Source organism: Gymnoscopelus braueri (assembly GCF_963280865.1).
Source record: "Gymnoscopelus braueri genome assembly, chromosome: 5".
Lineage (NCBI taxonomy): Eukaryota > Metazoa > Chordata > Actinopteri > Myctophiformes > Myctophidae > Gymnoscopelus > Gymnoscopelus braueri.
This window is the reverse complement of record NC_137606.1, coordinates 49,083,793-49,105,275: the sequence shown is the minus strand read 5'-3', so window position 1 is coordinate 49,105,275 and position 21,483 is coordinate 49,083,793. Positions and strand designations below refer to the sequence as shown.

At 41.9% G+C, this 21,483-nt stretch overlaps 1 protein-coding gene across 1 annotated transcript in view; it reads left to right on the top strand.

Moving 5' to 3' along the window:
• Positions 1-21,030, top strand: part of LOC308085710 (uncharacterized protein) — a 45,197-nt gene extending 24,167 nt beyond the window's left edge. Inside the window, exons 4-9 of the mRNA XM_080428982.1 lie at positions 1,111-1,251; positions 2,645-2,689; positions 4,459-5,076; positions 8,393-8,428; positions 18,415-18,474; positions 20,007-21,030. Coding sequence (XP_080285108.1) covers positions 1,111-1,251; positions 2,645-2,689; positions 4,459-5,076; positions 8,393-8,428; positions 18,415-18,474; positions 20,007-20,134 — 1,028 coding nt within the window. The 3' untranslated portion in view covers positions 20,135-21,030. The remainder of the gene's footprint in view (positions 1-1,110; positions 1,252-2,644; positions 2,690-4,458; positions 5,077-8,392; positions 8,429-18,414; positions 18,475-20,006) is intronic.
• The last annotated feature ends 453 nt before the right edge of the window (positions 21,031-21,483 follow it).

Here is a 21,483-nt window from a genome sequence, read left to right as displayed (position 1 = left end):
AACACACATTCGTCTCGTCATATTTTAGTCATCAAATAGCTATGTTCAGCACGTCAACGTTACGTCTTCGTCATGAAAAAAAGGGGCGTTGACGAAATCATATCGTATTCGTCATCGTTGACGAAAACAACACTGTTCTGAACCAGTTGTATTCTGAACCAGTTGTATTCTGAACCAGATGTATTCTGAACCAGTTGTATTCTGAATGTAGGACACATGTTAATAGAGACCACAGTGTTAGTGTAACATGTAGGACACATGTTAATAGAGACCACAGTGTTAGTGTAACATGTAGGACACATGTTAATATAGACCACAGTGTTAGTGTAACATGTAGGACACATGTTAATATAGACCACAGTGTTAGTGTAACATGTAGGACACATGTTAATATAGACCACAGTGTTAGTGTAACATGTAGGACACATGTTAATGTAGACCACAGTGTTAGTGTAACATGTAGGACACATGTTAATGTAGACCACAGTGTTAGTGTAACATGTAGGACACATGTTAATGTAGACCACAGTGTTAGTGTAACATGTAGGACACATGTTAATATAGACCACAGCGTTAGTGTAACATGTAGGACACATGTTAATAGAGACCACAGTGTTAGTGTAACATGTAGGACACATGTTAATGTAGACCACAGTGTTAGTGTAACATGTAGGACACATGTTAATGTAGACCACAGTGTTAGTGTAACATGTAGGACACATGTTAATATAGACCACAGTGTTAGTGTAACATGTAGGACACATGTTAATGTAGACCACAGTGTTAGTGTAACATGTAGGACACATGTTAATATAGACCACAGTGTTAGTGTAACATGTAGGACACATGGATGTTAATGGAGACCAGGCAGGCAGGAATCAAACCTGTGAGCTTTGGACCACAGGACAGTGGATAGAACCAATTAACACACATATTGATTTGATGAATTTAATTGTGTAATGTTGTAACAGTTGTGTCATGACTCACATAGACCACAATGGAAACAAGGCTTTTTTTGTGTTTTAACATTTCTTGTGTCATTGTAGTTCTGTACTGTTTGTAACTTGTTAAAAGGTAATCAATCAATCAATCAATCTCACTGTGTTTCAGAGAGAGACATTCACACAGAGAAAGGATCAACTGGATCAGTGATTGCAGGGATTTTTACACTGATCATCATCTTAGTGGCAGCAGGACTGGGATATTTATACTGGAAGAAGAAGCATCTCTCTAGGTCGTCCTCAGACCCTGGTGAGTATTGAACTGATTATTTATTTTAAATCTATATTTGATAAAACCATGTATCTATAATGATAACAATGATAAATACATGTATGTATCTATAATGATAACAATGATAAATACATGTATGTATCTATAATGATAACAATGATAAATACATGTATGTATCTATAGTGATAACAATGATAAATACATGTATGTATCTATAATGATAACAATGATAAATACATGTATGTATCTATAATGATAACAATGATAAATACATCTATGTATCTATAATGATAACAATGATAAATACCTCTATGTATCTATAATGATAACAATGATAAATACATCTATGTATCTATAATGATAAATACATGTAACAATGATAAATACATCTATGTATCTATAATGATAACAATGATAAATACATCTATGTATCTATAATGATAACAATGATACATACATCTATGTATCTATAATGATAACAACGTGAACATATAAATGATTAAAGGTTTCATGACGTTCAGTTTTACCACACATTAAAAGTCTTTGTCATGGTCCTTCAAACGTGTATAGAAAGTTTTAACAAAAAATTCCACTCCATTGATCCATGGCAGGTGTTTTTCTCTCACATTTCTAAAGCCTTTTCAACTGCAATGAAAAAATAAATCTTTGCCTGCGGGTGTCGCTGGTGAGGGATTTTGCCTGTCAATCATCGCCTCTGCTCCGCCCCCCCCAAAGGAAAGGATAGGGGAGGGGAGGGGCGAGGAGGAGAGTGGGCGGGATTAATCGGCTGTGACCTCACTGTCGAAGGGCCAAGCTCAGATTACTTTTCAGCCTAATTATTCAGAAAACCCCAGACCACAGAAAATGCACTGAATGTTCAAAGTTCAGATTTTTTGGGTGTAATTGAGGTCATAAAACCCCCCAAAAAACATTAAAAATAAAAAAAGTGAAAATGAATGTCATAGAACCTTTAATGTCTCCACACTGACTGATCACTGTCTCACATCATCTCTACTTGTACAGATCATATCAAACCTTTTTCTATATATTGATTATATTGATCAAACATGTGTTCATGTAGTAGGCTAAATGTATATATAGTGTTTGTAAGAGCATTACATAACATTATGTCCAACATACCTCTAATCTTTCTCCCCTGTAGATGTGAAAAGGACTCATGATAACCCTCCACTGCATCATGCTATCAACTGCTGTACTGCATCTGTTATTTTATTATGGTTAAATAAAATTAAGTCTAAATAATGATTAAATATATATTTATTTGCTCTGTCCCTTAAGTAACATTTTAATTAAATGTAATATTCATGAAGTGTTACCACACATACTGTAAAATCCAGTCTACAGATTAAGAACAGATCAACAAACAGGATTTTACTCTTATGTGTTTCAGAGATGATTCCATTGAATCTAGCAGACCAGCCTATAACATATTCAGGTAGGTCTTCTGTTTTATTATCACTCTGTATTCTGAGGTCCTCTGACTCAGTTCTACTGGTTGTCTCCACCAGGCAGGCATGGCCGAGACTATGTTTTTGTGTGTGTGTGTGTGTGTGTGTGTGTGTGTGTGTGTGTGTGTGTGTGTGTGTGTGTGTGTGTGTGTGTGTGTGTGTGTGTGTGTGTGTGTGTGTGTGTGTGTGTGTGTGTGTGTGTGTGTGTGTGTGTGTGTGTGTGTGTGTGAAACATTGCACACTCACTCCCTGGATGCCAATTCAGAACCTCTGCCCCACATGGGCCTGTTATATCGCCACCAGGAGGCCGATTTGTGTTTTTTTTTATAACGTCATCCAAACGTTTATCCACAAATCGGTACACATTATCTCTACAGTCATGTGATCAACACGGATCTGTCCAATTTCCCATATTCCATCCTGATTGCCTAAGGTTGGCTTCCAAAGTTTGCAGGATTGGTCCGTTTTGAACAAAAAGCCTCAAAGTATGCACGTAGCTTGCGATTTCCGTGAAATTTCACACGCACATTTCCACTAGGCTGAGGAAGAAATGCCACCCTTTTCCCATTGGTCTGTTATAGCGCCACCAGCAGGTCTAATTTAGCAAAACACATTTTTGGAACAAAATGCCTCAAATCATGAATGCAGTGTCTGATTGCCATGAAAGACCTAAGAATAAATGGCAGCCTTTTCACCTTGGCCTATTATAGCGCCACCATGAGGCCACAATAACCTACCTGACCTGGCGGAGACCTGTGCTCCGAGGAGCACTTTTTCTAGTTTTCAATGTTTTGCTGCAGCCTAGTTGGGGTTGTTAAGTAACTTCCAAAGCTCACATGGTTTGTTTGTGTTTTCTTCAATGTTATCATCGAGGTAGTTTTTTCTTGCTGATCTGGTCTTTAGCAGTTAAAGTGCACTAACTGTAGGAATATTATCACTGAGCACAGCGTTCAGTCACAGACCCCCCACCTGAAATGCAGCTCCAACCTGGTAGACAAAGAAAGACAAGTATAGAATGTCAGAACAGAGAGGACAGTCAAACTGCCATGACATTATTATTAGTTTTCCATGTAAAATAACTTGAAAACATGAAATATATGGTATTGAATTAGTCATTTCATTAGTCACAAAATATCACCAATAATCTGACTGATAGTAATAAAAAAAGGGGGGGGGATACATTGCTGTCTAGGCCTGTTTTTACACCAGTATTTAACTAAATAGAATTAGTACAAAATACAATGATAATTATAGTGAGGCTCTCTAAGTTACTTCTATAACTTAGAGAGCCTAAACATTCAGTTATGCAATACTTAAAGGGATACTAGGTAACTTTAAGCCTAAATTAAAAAAAATAATATATATATATATATATATATATATATATATATATATATATATATATATATATGTGTGTGTATATATATTTAGAATTTTTCCCCTCTATCAGCGATTCTGGGGTGTTTTCCTGCATTGAAACACAGTCCTCTTTCTGAAATCAGTATTTTCCCTACTATTTATGTTTTGACATCCGGGTATCCAGCTCTGTCCGGGACGTAAATGAAACGCACGCATGTGCGTGTCCGTGCGTGTCCGTGTCCGTGTGAACTTTCCTATCAGCGTCCTCGCTCAATGTTCTGTGATTGACAGCAAAGGTTGGCCAATCAGGTGGCGAGTTCAAGTGAAAACGAATGGAAATGATAAATTCATACATTACGGATGCCGTCATTGATGTCTTTCTTTCTTCATTCATCAGATCTCATAACAAATAATGAAGAAATTCGTATTGTGCTGGTGGGGAAGACTGGAGCTGGAAAGAGTGCCACAGGAAACACCATCCTGGGTCCTGAAGCATTTCAATCCAATTTTTCACCTGATTCTGTGACATTGAGCTGTAATAAGGCCAGTGGTGTGGTGGCTGATAGAATGGTTTATGTTATTGACACTCCAGGCTTTTTTGACACTTGGTTCAGTAATACTGAAACCTTTAAAGAGGTCATAAACTGTATTAGTTGTGCTGCTCCTGGTCCTCATGTGTTCCTGGCTGTGATCAAACTAGGGAGATACACAGATGAGGAGAAGAACGTTGTGGCAAAGATTCAGAAAGAATTTGGACAAAGTTCAGATAAATACACCATGATTCTCTTCACTCATGGTGACAAGCTTGAAGGTTCAATTGAAGACTTTTTGAATGATTCTCCAGAACTAAAAGAATTAATCAACAAATATAGTGGTTTTTATCATGTCTTTTACAACGAAAGCAAGGATCCCTCTCAGGTCACTGAGCTGCTGGAGAAAATCAACCAGATGGTGAAGAAGAACGGTGGAAGCCACTATACCAACCAGATGTTCCAGGAAGAAGTAAGGAGACAAGGTGAGAGAAACAAGTCATTACTCATTAAGGTGAGCTGATACTTAGTCCATGAGCCAGACAAGATTTCATTATCGAAAGAGTGGGCAAAACCATACCTATATTAAATTGTTCATAGGGTCAATACGAGTAAATAAATATATGATAACCTCTCCACAGGAGCAGCTTTTTCATGGTTATCACACACTTTGTTATTTTCCCCATACGTACATGACAGGTGAAAATAATGACAACATTTAAAAAAGAGTTATCATAATGAAACTTCCCCAGTTGATTACTTACATGAAGACAACGATTTATCGTATTACAAGTTTTCTGAAATTGTATATTTAAATATGCAAATTAGGCATTTAGTCCATGAGCCAGAGCCCCAAAATTGAGCCAGATATTGAATATTCCCTCGTTAAAAACCTTTGACTCCAACATCTTAACAAAATGAAATAAGAATGTTGACTCTGGCTTTGTCCAATGTTCCAATGTTGATTCTGGAAAGTTATGCAAATTCAGGCATATTTTCCTAATGCCTAATTTGCATATTTAAATATACAATTTCAGAAAACTTGTAATACGATAAATCATTGTCTTCATGTAAGTAATCAACTGGGGAAGTTTCATTATGATAACTATTTTTTAAATGTTGTCATTTTTTCACCTGTCATGTACGTATGGGGAAAATAACAAAATGTGTGATAACCATGAAAAAGCTGCTCCTGTGGAGAGGTTATCATATATGTATTTACTCGTATTGACCCTATGAACAATTTAAAATAGGTATGGTTTTGCCCACTCTTTCGATAATCATTGCTCAATTTTGGGGCTCTGGCTCATGGACTAACTGGAGGAGTTACTGGTGGAAGAGTTTTGTCATACTGCAGGGGCGGCGTTACGCGGGGGCTTCGGTGGCTATAGACATCAATGTTTTATCCAAAGCCACCAAAAAAAAAAAAAAATATATATATATATATATATATATATATATATATATATATATATATATATATATATATATATATATATATATATATATATATATATATATATATATATATATATATATATATATACTTTAAAAAAAAAAAAAAACCAACATTAGCAGCCCCTCACCCTATTCTGTTGTAACCGACCACAGAAAGTTGCCTTTGTTTTCAAGTGGGGCTCATTTGCATTCGGACGAATTGTTAATGAGTGGCCATTAAAAACCAGTTTAGCCGTCAAACCGGTTCTGGCCCGGTTCTGGCCCGGTCAACGTTAGACTCCACCAAACGCCACTGGTTACCCAGGCGCTGGTGAAGCTTCTAATGTTACACTCTCGGACATGGGGATTCTAGTTTGGTTAATTGAAGATGCCAACAGCAAAGCTTGGTTACAAAGCCTGGTTGCAAAGTTAGTAGGTTAATCCTTCCTTACTACTTGAGCTCTCTCTCTCTCTCTGTCTCTGCCTGAAATGAGCTTTGGGACGGGGGACATGCGGTGTCAACGGGGCTGTGAGAGAAGGAGGAGCTGTCTCTCTCTCTCTGCCTCTGGCTGAAATGAGCTTTCTCTCTCTTCTCGCTCTCTGACGTTGAATTGTGGGCGTTCACTCTAAAGCATATTTAAAGGTGGGCGGGGCTAAGGCTGCATACTTGGAATTATTTTAAAAGTGTTTATAGAGACTGGGAGACTTCGTCACCCGTCTAAAAACTACTCAAGTACTGAGTAACTTATGAGTAACTTCTGATGTATTGTTTAAATAATCATAGGAGCACCAGTAGTAGTTGCAAATATGAATATAAATGTATAGGCTAGTGTATATCACATTATGTATTAAACTGATGTTTAAAATGTGTGTGTGTGTGTGTGTGTGTGTGTGTGTGTGTGTGTGTGTGTGTGTGTGTGTGTGTGTGTGTGCGTGTGCGTGCATTAATTACTATTGAACTCTTGTCCTGGATGTATTGAATGTATCTTCTCTAATACAACAATAACATAATGAATACAAAGAAAAACAAAAGGTGTTTCTAGAGTAATAAGTTAGTAGAGCTCTGCATAATGCATAAATAAAACCATTATGTCATCTAAAGCTCTGCTGTCAAACTGTAAGAGCCTCACACCACCAGCTCTCTGTGATTGATTTAATACTTTATTAGCATGTTTATTAACAGTACAGGTATAGTACAGTCATGTTTATTAACAGTACAGGTATAGTACAGTCATGTTTATTAACAGTACAGGTATAGTACAGTCATGTTTATTAACAGTACAGGTTATAGTACAGTCATGTTTATTAACAGTACAGGTATAGTACAGTCATGTTTATTAACAGTACAGGTATAGTACAGTCATGTTTATTAACAGTACAGGTTATAGTACAGTCATGTTTATTAATAGTACAGGTATAGTACAGTCATGTTTATTAACAGTACAGGTATAGTACAGTCATGTTTATTAATAGTACAGGTTATAGTACAGTCATGTTTATTAACAGTACAGGTATACATGTTTATTAACAGTACAGGTATAGTACAGTCATGTTTATTAATAGTACAGGTATAGTACAGTCATGTTTATTAACAGTACAGGTATAGTACAGTCATGTTTATTAATAGTACAGGTATAGTACAGTCATGTTTATTAACAGTACAGGTATAGTACAGTCATGTTTATTAATAGTACAGGTATAGTACAGTCATGTTTATTAAGAGTACAGGTATAGTAGAGTCATGTTTATTAACAGTACAGGTATAGTAGAGTCAAAGGTTATACTAAAAGGATAACACAAAAAGCCTCAGGGGCTTTGTTTTTTTTCCTTTGTACTCAATTAATTGCGAACGCGGAAAGAGGCGCGGCGAAGCCGCGCCTCCGACCAAGTGGAACTTACTATGTAACCCTGCTCAGGTTGTGTGTGTGTCTGTCTGTGTGTGTGTCTGTCTTTGATTCTGTCTGTGTTCATGCTCTCATTGGCTCGCGCCCCCATGTGACTCACATGCGTGCACTGCCTGTAAGCAGCCTCCAGAGTGCGCCAGAGTGCAGGAATTTAGACAATGCACACCAGCCTGCCACACACACACACACAGTCAATGTTCTCTCCCCATCACGGTGAAATAACACGGATTACAAGTCCGTAAATACACAATATTTTCGAGCTGCGTTCGCTTCCAGCGTTTGCGCGTCTTACTTGTCAGTAATACTTATAATAAATACAATACCAAATATAATACAAAACATAATGGAATAAAGCTAAGTAGAATCCTAAGATATATTTACATCTATAACGATAACAATGTGAAGGTCAACATTATAGTGTCTCCACACCAACCAATCACTGTCTCTTCTGCTTTGACAGGAGGACTAGGACATGGACTTAGACAACGACGAGGAGGTAAGTGTGTGTGTGTGTGTGTGTGTGTGTGTGTGTGCGCGCGCGCGCGCGCCCTCGAGTGCATGCATACGTAACTTTTGACAGTGTATTTAGGTGCATAAGTTATACACTATATATTAGTGTACATGATATATATATATATAGAATACATGCATTATATTGATCATATTCATTATATTGATCACATTCATTATATTGATCAAACATATATTCATGAAATGTTGATATTGTGTTTGTAAGAGCAGAGGTGGGTAGATGAGCCAAAAACTACTCAAGTAAGAGTATTGTTACTCTAGAATAATATGACTCAAGTAAAAGTAAAAAGTAGTCATCCAAATAATTTCTTGAGTAAGAGTAAGTATTTTGTGAAAAAATTACTCAAGTACTTAGTAACTTATGAGTAACTTATGATTTACTGTTTCAATAATCATAGGAGCACCAGGGTTAGTTGCAAATATGAATAATATATGAATATACATTCATAGGCTAGTGTATATCACGTTAATATAATATAATATAATATAATAAACTTTATTTATAGCACTTTTCAATTTATAGCACTTTTCAAAAACAGGTTTACAAAGTGCTTAACAATACAAATACAATACATACACTGGAAATTTAAAATTACATTATGGGCTCTATAAAGGCTTAACCCCACTAATTTGGGATTTAGGACTGGGCAAGGGGCGTTCCCCCACAAAAGTTGCTATTTTGGGACACCTGCCTTAGGTGTCCGAAAGGCAGGTGTCACGATTAGTGGGCAGTAATTCAAGATTAGTGGGCAGTAATTCACGATTAGTGGGCAGTAATTCACGATTAGTGGGCAGTAATTCACGATTAGTGGGCAGTAATTCACGATTAGTGGGCAGTAATTAACGGGTAGTGGGCACTAGTTCACGGGTAGTGGGCAGTTATTCACGGGTAGTGGGCAGTAATTCACGGGTAGTGGGCAGTTATTCACGGGTAGTGGGCAGTAATTCACGGGTAGTGGGCAGTAATTCACGGGTAGTGGGCAGTAATTCACGGGTAGTGGGCAGTTATTCACGGGTAGTGGGCAGTTATTCACGATTAGTGGGCAGTAATTCACGATTAGTGGGCAGTAATTCACGATTAGTGGGCAGTAATTCACGATTAGTGGGCAGTAATTCACGATTAATGGGCAGTAATTCACGATTAGTGGGCAGTAATTCACGATTAGTGGGCAGTAATTCACGGGTAGTGGGCAGTTATTCACCGGTAGTGGGCAGTAATTCACGGGTAGTGGGCAGTTATTCACGGGAGGTGGGCAGTAATTCACGATTAGTGGGCAGTAATTCACGATTAGTGGGCAGTAATTCACGATTAGTGGGCAGTTATTCACGGGTAGTGGGCAGTTATTCACGGTTAGTGGGCAGTTAGTCACGGGTAGTGGGCAGTAATTCACAATTAGTTGGCAGTAATTCACGATTAGTGGGCAGTTATTCACGATTAATGGGCAGTAATTCACGATTAGTGGGCAGTAATTCACGATTAGTGGGCACTAGTTCACGGGTAGTGGGCACTAGTTCACGGGTAGTGGGCAGTTATTCACGGGTAGTGGGCAGTAATTCACAATTAGTGGGCAGTAATTCACGATTAGTGGGCAGTAATTCACGATTAGTGGGCATTAATTCACGGGTAGTGGGCACTAGTTCACGGGTAGTGGGCAGTTATTCACGGGTAGTGGGCAGTTATTCACGATTAATGGGCAGTAATTCACGATTAGTGGGCATTAATTCACGGGTAGTGGGCACTAGTTCACGGGTAGTGGGCAGTAATTCACGGGTAGTGGGCAGTTATTCACGGGTAGTGGGCAGTAATTCACGGGTAGTGGGCAGTTATTCACGGGTAGTGGGCAGTACTTCACGGGTAGTGGGCAGTAATTCACGATTAGTGGGCAGTTATTCACGATTAGTGGGCAGCAATTCACGGGTAGTGGGCAGCAATTTACGATTAGTGGGCAGTAATTCACGGGTAGTGGGCAGTTATTCACGGGTAGTGGGCAGTAATTCACGGGTAGTGGGCAGTTATTCACAGGTAGTGGGCAGTAATTCACGGGTAGTGGGCAGTTATTCATGGGTAGTGGGCAGTTATTCACGGGTAGTGGGCAGTAATTCACGATTAGTGGGCAGTATTTCACGGGTAGTGGGCAGTAATTCACGATTACTGGGCAGTAATTAACGATTAGTGGGCAGTAATTCACGATTAGTGGGCAGTAATTCACGGGTAGTGGGCATTTATTCACGGGTAGTGGACAGTAATTCACGGGTAGTGGGCAGTAATTCACGGGTAGTGGGCAGTAATTCACGGGTAGTGGGCAGTAATTCAAGATTAGTGGGCAGTAATTCACGGGTAGTGGGCAGTAATTCACGATTAGTGGGCAGTAATTCACGGGTAGTGGGCAGCAATTCACGATTAGTGGGCAGTAATTCACGGTTAGTGGGCAGTAATTGACGGGTAGTGGGCAGTAATTCACGGGTAGTGGGCAGTAATTCACAATTAGTTGGCAGTAATTCACGATTAGTGGGCAGTTATTCACGATTAATGGGCAGTAATTCACGATTAGTGGGCAGTAATTCACGATTAGTGGGCACTAGTTCACGGGTAGTGGGCACTAGTTCACGGGTAGTGGGCAGTTATTCACGGGTAGTGGGCAGTAATTCACAATTAGTGGGCAGTAATTCACGATTAGTGGGCAGTAATTCACGATTAGTGGGCATTAATTCACGGGTAGTGGGCACTAGTTCACGGGTAGTGGGCAGTTATTCACGGGTAGTGGGCAGTTATTCACGATTAATGGGCAGTAATTCACGATTAGTGGGCATTAATTCACGGGTAGTGGGCACTAGTTCACGGGTAGTGGGCAGTAATTCACGGGTAGTGGGCAGTTATTCACGGGTAGTGGGCAGTAATTCACGGGTAGTGGGCAGTTATTCACGGGTAGTGGGCAGTACTTCACGGGTAGTGGGCAGTAATTCACGATTAGTGGGCAGCTATTCACGATTAGTGGGCAGCAATTCACGGGTAGTGGGCAGCAATTCACGGGTAGTGGGCAGTAATTCACGGGTAGTGGGCATTTATTCACGGGTAGTGGGCAGTAATTCACGGGTAATGGGCAGTAATTCACGGGTAGTGGGCAGTAATTCACGGGTAGTGGGCAGTAATTCACGGGTAATGGGCAGTAATTCACGGGTAGTGGGCAGTAATTCACGATTAGTGGGCAGTAATTCACGGGTAGTGGGCATTTATTCACGGGTAGTGGGCAGTTATTCACGGTTAGTGGGCAGTAATTCACGGGTAGTGGGCAGTTATTCACGGGTAGTGGGCAGTAATTCACGGGTAGTGGGCAGCAATTCACGATTAGTGGGCAGTAATTCACGGTTAGTGGGCAGTAATTCACGGGTAGTGGGCAGTAATTCACGGGTAGTGGGCAGTAATTCACGGGTAGTGGGCAGTTATTCACGATTAGTGGGCAGTAATTCACGGGTAGTGGGCAGTAATTCACGATTAGTGGGCAGTAATTCACGGGTAGTGGGCAGCAATTCACGATTAGTGGGCAGTAATTCACGGTTAGTGGGCAGTAATTGACGGGTAGTGGGCAGTAATTCACGGGTAGTGGGCAGTAATTCACGGGTAGTGGGCATTTATTCACGGGTAGTGGGCAGTTATTCACGGTTAGTGGGCAGTAATTCACGGGTAGTGGGCAGCAATTCACGATTAGTGGGCAGTAATTCACGGGTAGTGGGCAGTAATTCACGGGTAGTGGGCAGTTATTCACGGGTAGTGGGCAGTTATTCATGGGTAGTGGGCAATAATTCACGATTAGTGGGCAGTATTTCACTGGTAGTGGGCAGTAATTCACGATTAGTGGGCAGTAATTCACGATTAGTGGGCAGTAATTCACGATTAGTGGGCAGTAATTCACGATTAGTGGGCAGTTATTCACGGGTAGTGGGCAGTAATTCACGGGTAATGGGCAGTAATTCACGGGTAGTGGGCAGTAATTCACGGGTAGTGGGCAGTTATTCACGATTAGTGGGCAGTAATTCACGGGTAGTGGGCAGTTATTCACGGGTAGTGGGCAGTAATTCACGGGTAGTGGGCAGCAATTCACGATTAGTGGGCAGTAATTCACGGTTAGTGGGCAGTAATTCACGGGTAGTGGGCAGTAATTCACGGGTAGTGGGCAGTAATTCACGGGTAGTGGGCAGTTATTCACGGGTAGTGGGCAGTTATTCACGGTTAGTGGGCAGTAATTCACGGGTAGTGGGCAGTTATTCACGGGTAGTGGGCAGTAATTCACGGGTAGTGGGCAGCAATTCACGATTAGTGGGCAGTAATTCACGGGTAGTGGGCAGTAATTCACGGGTAGTGGGCAGTTATTCACGGATAGTGGGCAGTAATTCACGGGTAGTGGGCAGCAATTCACGATTAGTGGGCAGTAATTCACGGGTAGTGGGCAGTAATTCACGATTAGTGGGCAGTAATTCACGATTAGTGGGCAGTAATTCACGATTAGTGGGCAGTTATTCACGGGTAGTGGGCAGTAATTCACGGGTAATGGGCAGTTATTCACGGGTAGTGGGCAGTAATTCACGGGTAGTGGGCAGTAATTCACGGGTAGTGGGCAGTAATTCACGGGTAGTGGGCAGTAATTCACGATTAGTTGGCAGTAATTCACGGGTACTGGGCAGTAATTAACGATTAGTGGGCAGTAATTCACGATTAGTGGGCAGTAATTCACGGGTAGTGGGCATTTATTCACGGGTAGTGGACAGTAATTCACGGGTAGTGGGCAGTAATTCACGGGTAGTGGGCAGTAATTCACGGGTAGTGGGCAGTAATTCAAGATTAGTGGGCAGTAATTCACGGGTAGTGGGCAGTAATTCACGATTAGTGGGCAGTAATTCACGGGTAGTGGGCAGCAATTCACGATTAGTGGGCAGTAATTCACGGTTAGTGGGCAGTAATTGACGGGTAGTGGGCAGTAATTCACGGGTAGTGGGCAGTAATTCACAATTAGTTGGCAGTAATTCACGATTAGTGGGCAGTTATTCACGATTAATGGGCAGTAATTCACGATTAGTGGGCAGTAATTCACGATTAGTGGGCACTAGTTCACGGGTAGTGGGCACTAGTTCACGGGTAGTGGGCAGTTATTCACGGGTAGTGGGCAGTAATTCACAATTAGTGGGCAGTAATTCACGATTAGTGGGCAGTAATTCACGATTAGTGGGCATTAATTCACGGGTAGTGGGCACTAGTTCACGGGTAGTGGGCAGTTATTCACGGGTAGTGGGCAGTTATTCACGATTAATGGGCAGTAATTCACGATTAGTGGGCATTAATTCACGGGTAGTGGGCACTAGTTCACGGGTAGTGGGCAGTAATTCACGGGTAGTGGGCAGTTATTCACGGGTAGTGGGCAGTAATTCACGGGTAGTGGGCAGTTATTCACGGGTAGTGGGCAGTACTTCACGGGTAGTGGGCAGTAATTCACGATTAGTGGGCAGCTATTCACGATTAGTGGGCAGCAATTCACGGGTAGTGGGCAGCAATTCACGGGTAGTGGGCAGTAATTCACGGGTAGTGGGCATTTATTCACGGGTAGTGGGCAGTAATTCACGGGTAATGGGCAGTAATTCACGGGTAGTGGGCAGTAATTCACGGGTAGTGGGCAGTAATTCACGGGTAATGGGCAGTAATTCACGGGTAGTGGGCAGTAATTCACGATTAGTGGGCAGTAATTCACGGGTAGTGGGCATTTATTCACGGGTAGTGGGCAGTTATTCACGGTTAGTGGGCAGTAATTCACGGGTAGTGGGCAGTTATTCACGGGTAGTGGGCAGTAATTCACGGGTAGTGGGCAGCAATTCACGATTAGTGGGCAGTAATTCACGGTTAGTGGGCAGTAATTCACGGGTAGTGGGCAGTAATTCACGGGTAGTGGGCAGTAATTCACGGGTAGTGGGCAGTTATTCACGATTAGTGGGCAGTAATTCACGGGTAGTGGGCAGTAATTCACGATTAGTGGGCAGTAATTCACGGGTAGTGGGCAGCAATTCACGATTAGTGGGCAGTAATTCACGGTTAGTGGGCAGTAATTGACGGGTAGTGGGCAGTAATTCACGGGTAGTGGGCAGTAATTCACGGGTAGTGGGCATTTATTCACGGGTAGTGGGCAGTTATTCACGGTTAGTGGGCAGTAATTCACGGGTAGTGGGCAGCAATTCACGATTAGTGGGCAGTAATTCACGGGTAGTGGGCAGTAATTCACGGGTAGTGGGCAGTTATTCACGGGTAGTGGGCAGTTATTCATGGGTAGTGGGCAATAATTCACGATTAGTGGGCAGTATTTCACTGGTAGTGGGCAGTAATTCACGATTAGTGGGCAGTAATTCACGATTAGTGGGCAGTAATTCACGATTAGTGGGCAGTAATTCACGATTAGTGGGCAGTTATTCACGGGTAGTGGGCAGTAATTCACGGGTAATGGGCAGTAATTCACGGGTAGTGGGCAGTAATTCACGGGTAGTGGGCAGTTATTCACGATTAGTGGGCAGTAATTCACGGGTAGTGGGCAGTTATTCACGGGTAGTGGGCAGTAATTCACGGGTAGTGGGCAGCAATTCACGATTAGTGGGCAGTAATTCACGGTTAGTGGGCAGTAATTCACGGGTAGTGGGCAGTAATTCACGGGTAGTGGGCAGTAATTCACGGGTAGTGGGCAGTTATTCACGGGTAGTGGGCAGTTATTCACGGTTAGTGGGCAGTAATTCACGGGTAGTGGGCAGTTATTCACGGGTAGTGGGCAGTAATTCACGGGTAGTGGGCAGCAATTCACGATTAGTGGGCAGTAATTCACGGGTAGTGGGCAGTAATTCACGGGTAGTGGGCAGTTATTCACGGATAGTGGGCAGTAATTCACGGGTAGTGGGCAGCAATTCACGATTAGTGGGCAGTAATTCACGGGTAGTGGGCAGTAATTCACGATTAGTGGGCAGTAATTCACGATTAGTGGGCAGTAATTCACGATTAGTGGGCAGTTATTCACGGGTAGTGGGCAGTAATTCACGGGTAATGGGCAGTTATTCACGGGTAGTGGGCAGTAATTCACGGGTAGTGGGCAGTAATTCACGGGTAGTGGGCAGTAATTCACGGGTAGTGGGCAGTAATTCACGATTAGTTGGCAGTAATTCACGGGTAGTGGGCAGTAATTCACGGGTAGTGGGCAGTAATTCACGATTAGTGGGCAGTAATTCACGATTAGTGGGCAGTAATTCACGATTAGTGGGCAGTAATTCACGATTAGTGGGCAGTAATTCACGGGTAGTGGGCAATTATTCACGGGTAGTGGGCAGTTATTCACGATTAGTGGGCAGTAATTCGCGATTAGTGGGCAGTAATTCACGATTAGTGGGCAGTAATTCACGATTAGTGGGCAGTAATTCACGATTAGTGGGCAGTAATTCACGATTAGTGGGCAGTAATTCACGGGTAGTGGGCAATTATTCACGGGTAGTGGGCAGTAATTCACGATTAGTGGGCAGTAATTCGCGATTAGTGGGCAGTAATTCACGATTAGTGGGCAGTAATTCACGATTAGTGGGCAGTAATTCACGATTAGTGGGCAGTAAATCACGGGTAGTGGGCAGTAATTCACGGGTAGTGGGCAGTTATTCACGGGTAGTGGGCAGTTATTCACGGGTAGTGGGCAGTTATTCACGGGTAGTGGGCAGTGGGTGCGGGTTTAGCCAAAAATAGGGCCCATTGTATTAAACTGATGTTTAAAATATGAAGGCAGGTAATCTGTGTGTGTGTGTGTGTGTGTGTGTGTGTGTGTGTGTGTGTGTGTGTGTGTGTGTGTGTGTGTGTGTGTGTGTACATTAATTGTGTCCGCCAGGCCGAAAGGCATGGCGAGAGTATGTTTTACCCCCTGTCCGTCCGTCTGTGTGTGTGTGTGTGTGTGTGTGTGTGTGTGTGTGTGTGTGTGTGTGTGTGTGTGTGTGTGTGTGTCCGTCCATGTGTCATTCTGTGTACAGCTAATCTCCAGCACCGTTGGCTTGCTCGCAGTGAAACTGTGCACACACACTCCCTGGATGCCAGAGCAGAGCCTCTGCCCCATTTTTTTCACATGGGCCTGTTATAGCGCCACCAGGCAAAACAAATTTTTTGACAGTACTCCTACAGTTTTTATCCAAACATCACGCAAATCAGTACACAGTAAAGGTCCTTACACACCGGCGAATATGCGAATATACGCAAAATTCTGACACGTTCCGAATAATTAAAAGACGCTTTTTCGCTTCGCGAAACTGATATGGACGCTTGCATTGACTTTATAAGGTTTTTAAAAAATATATATTTATTCGCATGAAGAATTCGCCCCATGTGTAAGGACCTTAACTCTATAGTCATGTGATCAACACGGATCTGTCCGATTTTCCATATTCCATCCTGTTTGGCTAAGGTTAGCTTCCAGGATTGGTCCGTTTTGAACAAAATGCTTCAAATCATGAACGCAGCTTGCGATTTCCGTGAGATTTGACACGCACATTCCCACTAGGCCGAGGAAGAAATGCCACTTTTTTCAAATCAGCCTCATGGTGGCGCTATAAAGGACGATTTGCGTTTTTAACTATAACTGCACCGATCTGCGTGAAACTTTGCACGCACACTCCCTAGAGGCCAAGGAAAAACATCAGCCCTGCATTTTTCACATTCACCTTTTATAGCGCCACCAGGAGGCCGACTTATATCCAAATGTCACGCAAATCGGTGCTAATGACCTCTATAGTCATGTGATCAAGATTGAGCTTTAATTCTTCATATTCCATCCTGATTGGCTAACATTGACATCTAAAGTTTGCAGGAGCATTGAACAAAATGCCACAAATCATGAACGCAGCGTCCAATTGCGGTGGAACTTTGCACGCACATTCGCACTAGGTTAAAGAACAAATGCCACCCTTTAACATTGCCCTATTATAGCGCCACCAGGAGGCCAATTTTTGCAACACTTTTCTTTTTATATTACTCCTACAAATTTTGTCCAAACATCATGCAAATCGGTACCCATTATCTCTATAGTCAAGTGATCAAGATGGTTCTGTCCCATTTTTCATATTCCATCCTGATTGGCGAATTCCTAACATTGCTGGCCCACAATAACCTACCTGACCTAGCTGATTCGACCACGCCCCGAAATACCTGTATGTGTGGCTCAAAGAATACAACAATAACATCATGAATACAAAGGAAAACAAACAGTGTTTCTAGAGTAATAAGTTAGTAGAGCTCTGCATAATGCATAAATAAACCCATTCTGTCATCAAACTGTAAGAGCCTCACATCACCAGCTCTCTTTGATTGATTAATGTAATACTTTATTAACATGTTTATTAACAGTCCAGGTATAGTACAGTCATGTTTATTAACAGTACAGGTATAGTACAGTCATGTTTATTAACAGTACATGTATAGTACAGTCCTGTTTATTAACAGTACAGGTATAGTACAGTCATGTTTATTAACAGTACAGGTATAGTACAGTCATGTTTATTAACAGTACAGGTATAGTACAGTCATGTTTATTAACAGTACAGGTATAGTACAGTCCTGTTTATTAACAGTACAGGTATAGTACAGTCATGTTTATTAACAGTACAGGTATAGTACAGTCATGTTTATTAACAGTACAGGTATAGTACAGTCATGTTTATTAACAGTACAGGTATAGTACAGTCAAAGGTTGTACTAAAAGGATAACACTAAAAGCCTCAGGGACTTTGTTTGCTTTCCTTATAATACTTATAATAAATACAATACAAAATATATTACAAAACATAATGGAATAAAGCTAAGTAGAATCATGATATATATTTACATCTATAATGATAACAATGTGAAGGTCAACATTATAGTGTCTCCACACCAACCAATCACTGTCTCTTCTGCTTTGACAGGAGCTGCGATGAGTCTTAATCACGGGTTAACCCTACTAGATCCAGAAGAACTTCGATCAGGTGTGTGTGTGTGTGTGTGTGTGTGTGTGTGTGTGTGTGTGTGTGTGTGTGTGTGTGTGTGTGTGTGTGTGTGTGTGTGTGTGTGTGTGTGTGTGTGTGTGTGTGTGTGTGTGTGTGTGTTCCCACGAGTTGTTTTGATCACGTGGTAGACGGTGGCTGTGATCACAGAATGTTTATGTATGACTGTCACAGAAGCTGTTATGATCATGGTCACTCTAACTCTAAATAAGATGTTTTTGATTATAGGTCACCCTGACCTTATGATGGCATGATTTCATGTTTTCTTTTATGATAGAAGCCCCACATTTTGTCACAGGCTTGGGAAGAGCGCCAACTAGTGGAAACACAAAAAAAAAAAAAAAGGGGGGGGAGGTTTTCATGACGTCTCAGACGTCATTGGCACTCTAGGCTTATGAAAAACGTGACGTCTCAGACGTCATTGGCACTGAATGAGTTAAGAGTGAAGACATTAAGGCCACATTTAACTGTATTCTAATTAAGAATGATAAATAACTAGAAGAAGTCCTCGGTGCACAGGTCTCCGCCAGGTCAGGTACGTTATTGTGGCCTCCTGGTGGCGCTATAATCCAATCCTGCAAATTGTGGAAGCCAACCTTAGCCAATGAGGATGGAATATGGGAAATCGGACAGATCCGTGTTGATCACATGACTGTAGAGATACTGTGTACCGATTTGCATGACGTTTGGATAAAATCTGTAGGAGTAATTTAAAAAAATGGGTTTTGCACAAATCAGCCTCCAGGTGGCGCTATAACAGGCCCACGTGCAAAATTTGAGTTAGAGGTTCTGAATTGGCATCCAGGGAGTGTGTGTGCACAGTTTCGCAGCGACCGGACCAATGGTGCCAGAGATTAGGTGTTCACAGACGGACACACACACGGACGGAGGGTAAAACATACTCTCTCGCCATGCCTTTCGGCCTGGAGAGAGACAATTATAACAATGTGAAGATCAAATAATTGTAGTGTCTCCACATCAACCGCGCGTGTGTGTGTGTGTATGCATGCATGCACTGCACACACAAGTGTGTGCATGGACGCACACATTACGTTTTAGTGTGTATGTAAGTGCATGAGTTATACACTCTACATAAGGGATCTTCAACGTTTTCAGCCCAAGGACCCCCTAGCTGAGAGAGGGATGAAGCATGGACCCCCTCTATATTGTATAAAAGTGTGTTTCAGATTCAACTTTATTTGTTTACTTGGTCTGCTCTTTTTTCCCTCTCCACCAAACACCTCTTTGCCAAAAATAGCCGATCTACAAGCTCACAACGCCTCGCAGCGTGAGGCGTTGTGAGCTTGTAGATCTGCTATTTTTTGTCTAAAGTTCTCCTCAGAAAAGGGATGCTAGGGTTCAAGTGGTTAAGGTAAAAAAATCATATCACACAAAGATTTTGGCAGACCCCCTGTAGTAACTCTGAGGACCCCCTAGGGATCCTGGACCCCCTGTTGAAGACCCCTGCTCTACATAACTATACATGATATATAATCCAACATGTCATATTGCAGCACTGGCAAAGATACGGGGACCGGCCGTTCCACGTGACGTGGGAATTCTGCATGGGAGAAGACCTGGCTGGGAGGAGACCTTCAATCAGAAGCTGGACCAATCAGAAGGACGCCTCCCCATTATTTAAGAAATGCCCGCAGCTGTGTTCTTTGGCAGTGTGTGGCATGCTGGCAGTGCTGCTACATGCTGTCCATGAGGTTAAAGTCAATACTTTGGGGCTGAAAGTTTAGCAACCCTCAGTATTTTATGCTCTCTGTAACATCCTGTTTAAGTTGCACCCTGTTTAAAGTGAACCTGCTGAAGTAGTGTTGAGATATAGTAATGGTTATTCTAAAGTACGCTTGACCATAACTGTTGGAGTTTGTTGAACCACCAGTGCTAGCTTTTTGTTAACAGCCACCTTTTTGCTTCAGTTTAGATTAGGGAAGTTAGAATTAATGTAATTTTGATTTGGTAGAGGTTAGGCTATAGGTAGGGGTTTGAAAAAGCATAGGTTAGCTTGTTATATTTGTTTGTTGATTTTGCACTGGGGTCACTTTCCAAGTTTATATAATCTAAGTTTACTATCACCTACTGAATGTAAAACTGTATTACTTTTGTGTCACTTTTGAGCAATAACAAAAAAAAGTCAAAACCATAAAACTACATTTCATCCTTCATTCCCTAGACCAAAGGATCGTAACACTAACATCGATCATGTCTACATTGTGTATGAATATGACTAACATTTATCGTAACACGGACGCGGACGTCCCAAGAAGTCAAACGTTTGACTGGAAAGGGACAGAAACGGCACATGTTGACTAGGGGGGGATATGGCCCTATCGGGACATAACTCGAACGCTGCTGATTCGGCTAAAGTGGACTTCGCAACGCTCGGTGCGGCGACTCTCTCACCTGACGGCTCGCTCGGCGGTGCCTCTCGTGGCACCAGATGACATTTGGTCACATTTGTCCCAAGAAGTGTCAATATGCATTTTGGGGAGAGGGAGTATGTTGGTTTTAATTTGTGTGTGTGTGTGTGTGTGTGTGTGTCGCATTGTATCAGCATAATGTCTTTAGCCTGTTGACAGCACGCCATTCTCAAATATTTTTTCAAATCAGTCAACGACAACTACATCATTATTTTATTAATTATTGTAGATCAATCATCCACCCAGGCTATGGGAAAAGTTACTAACTAACCAATTACAATGCTCCTGTTCTTCCGGCTTATGTGATCTAGCAGAACTAGCCAATCAACAGACATGGAAGTTTGCCAGTGCAAGCCAATGATAGATTGACAGACACCATATAAATGTGACAACACACCCCACATTATGAGTCTTATTGTCCACATATGTAGCTCAGACTGAGCTGTTATAAGTCTTTAGCATGCACCTTTTACAGAGTTTAGAGTGAAGCAGAGAGAAACATGGACAGAGGTAGACAAGGAATGTGCATGAGAGAGAGAGAGAGAGAGGGAGGAAGACAGTA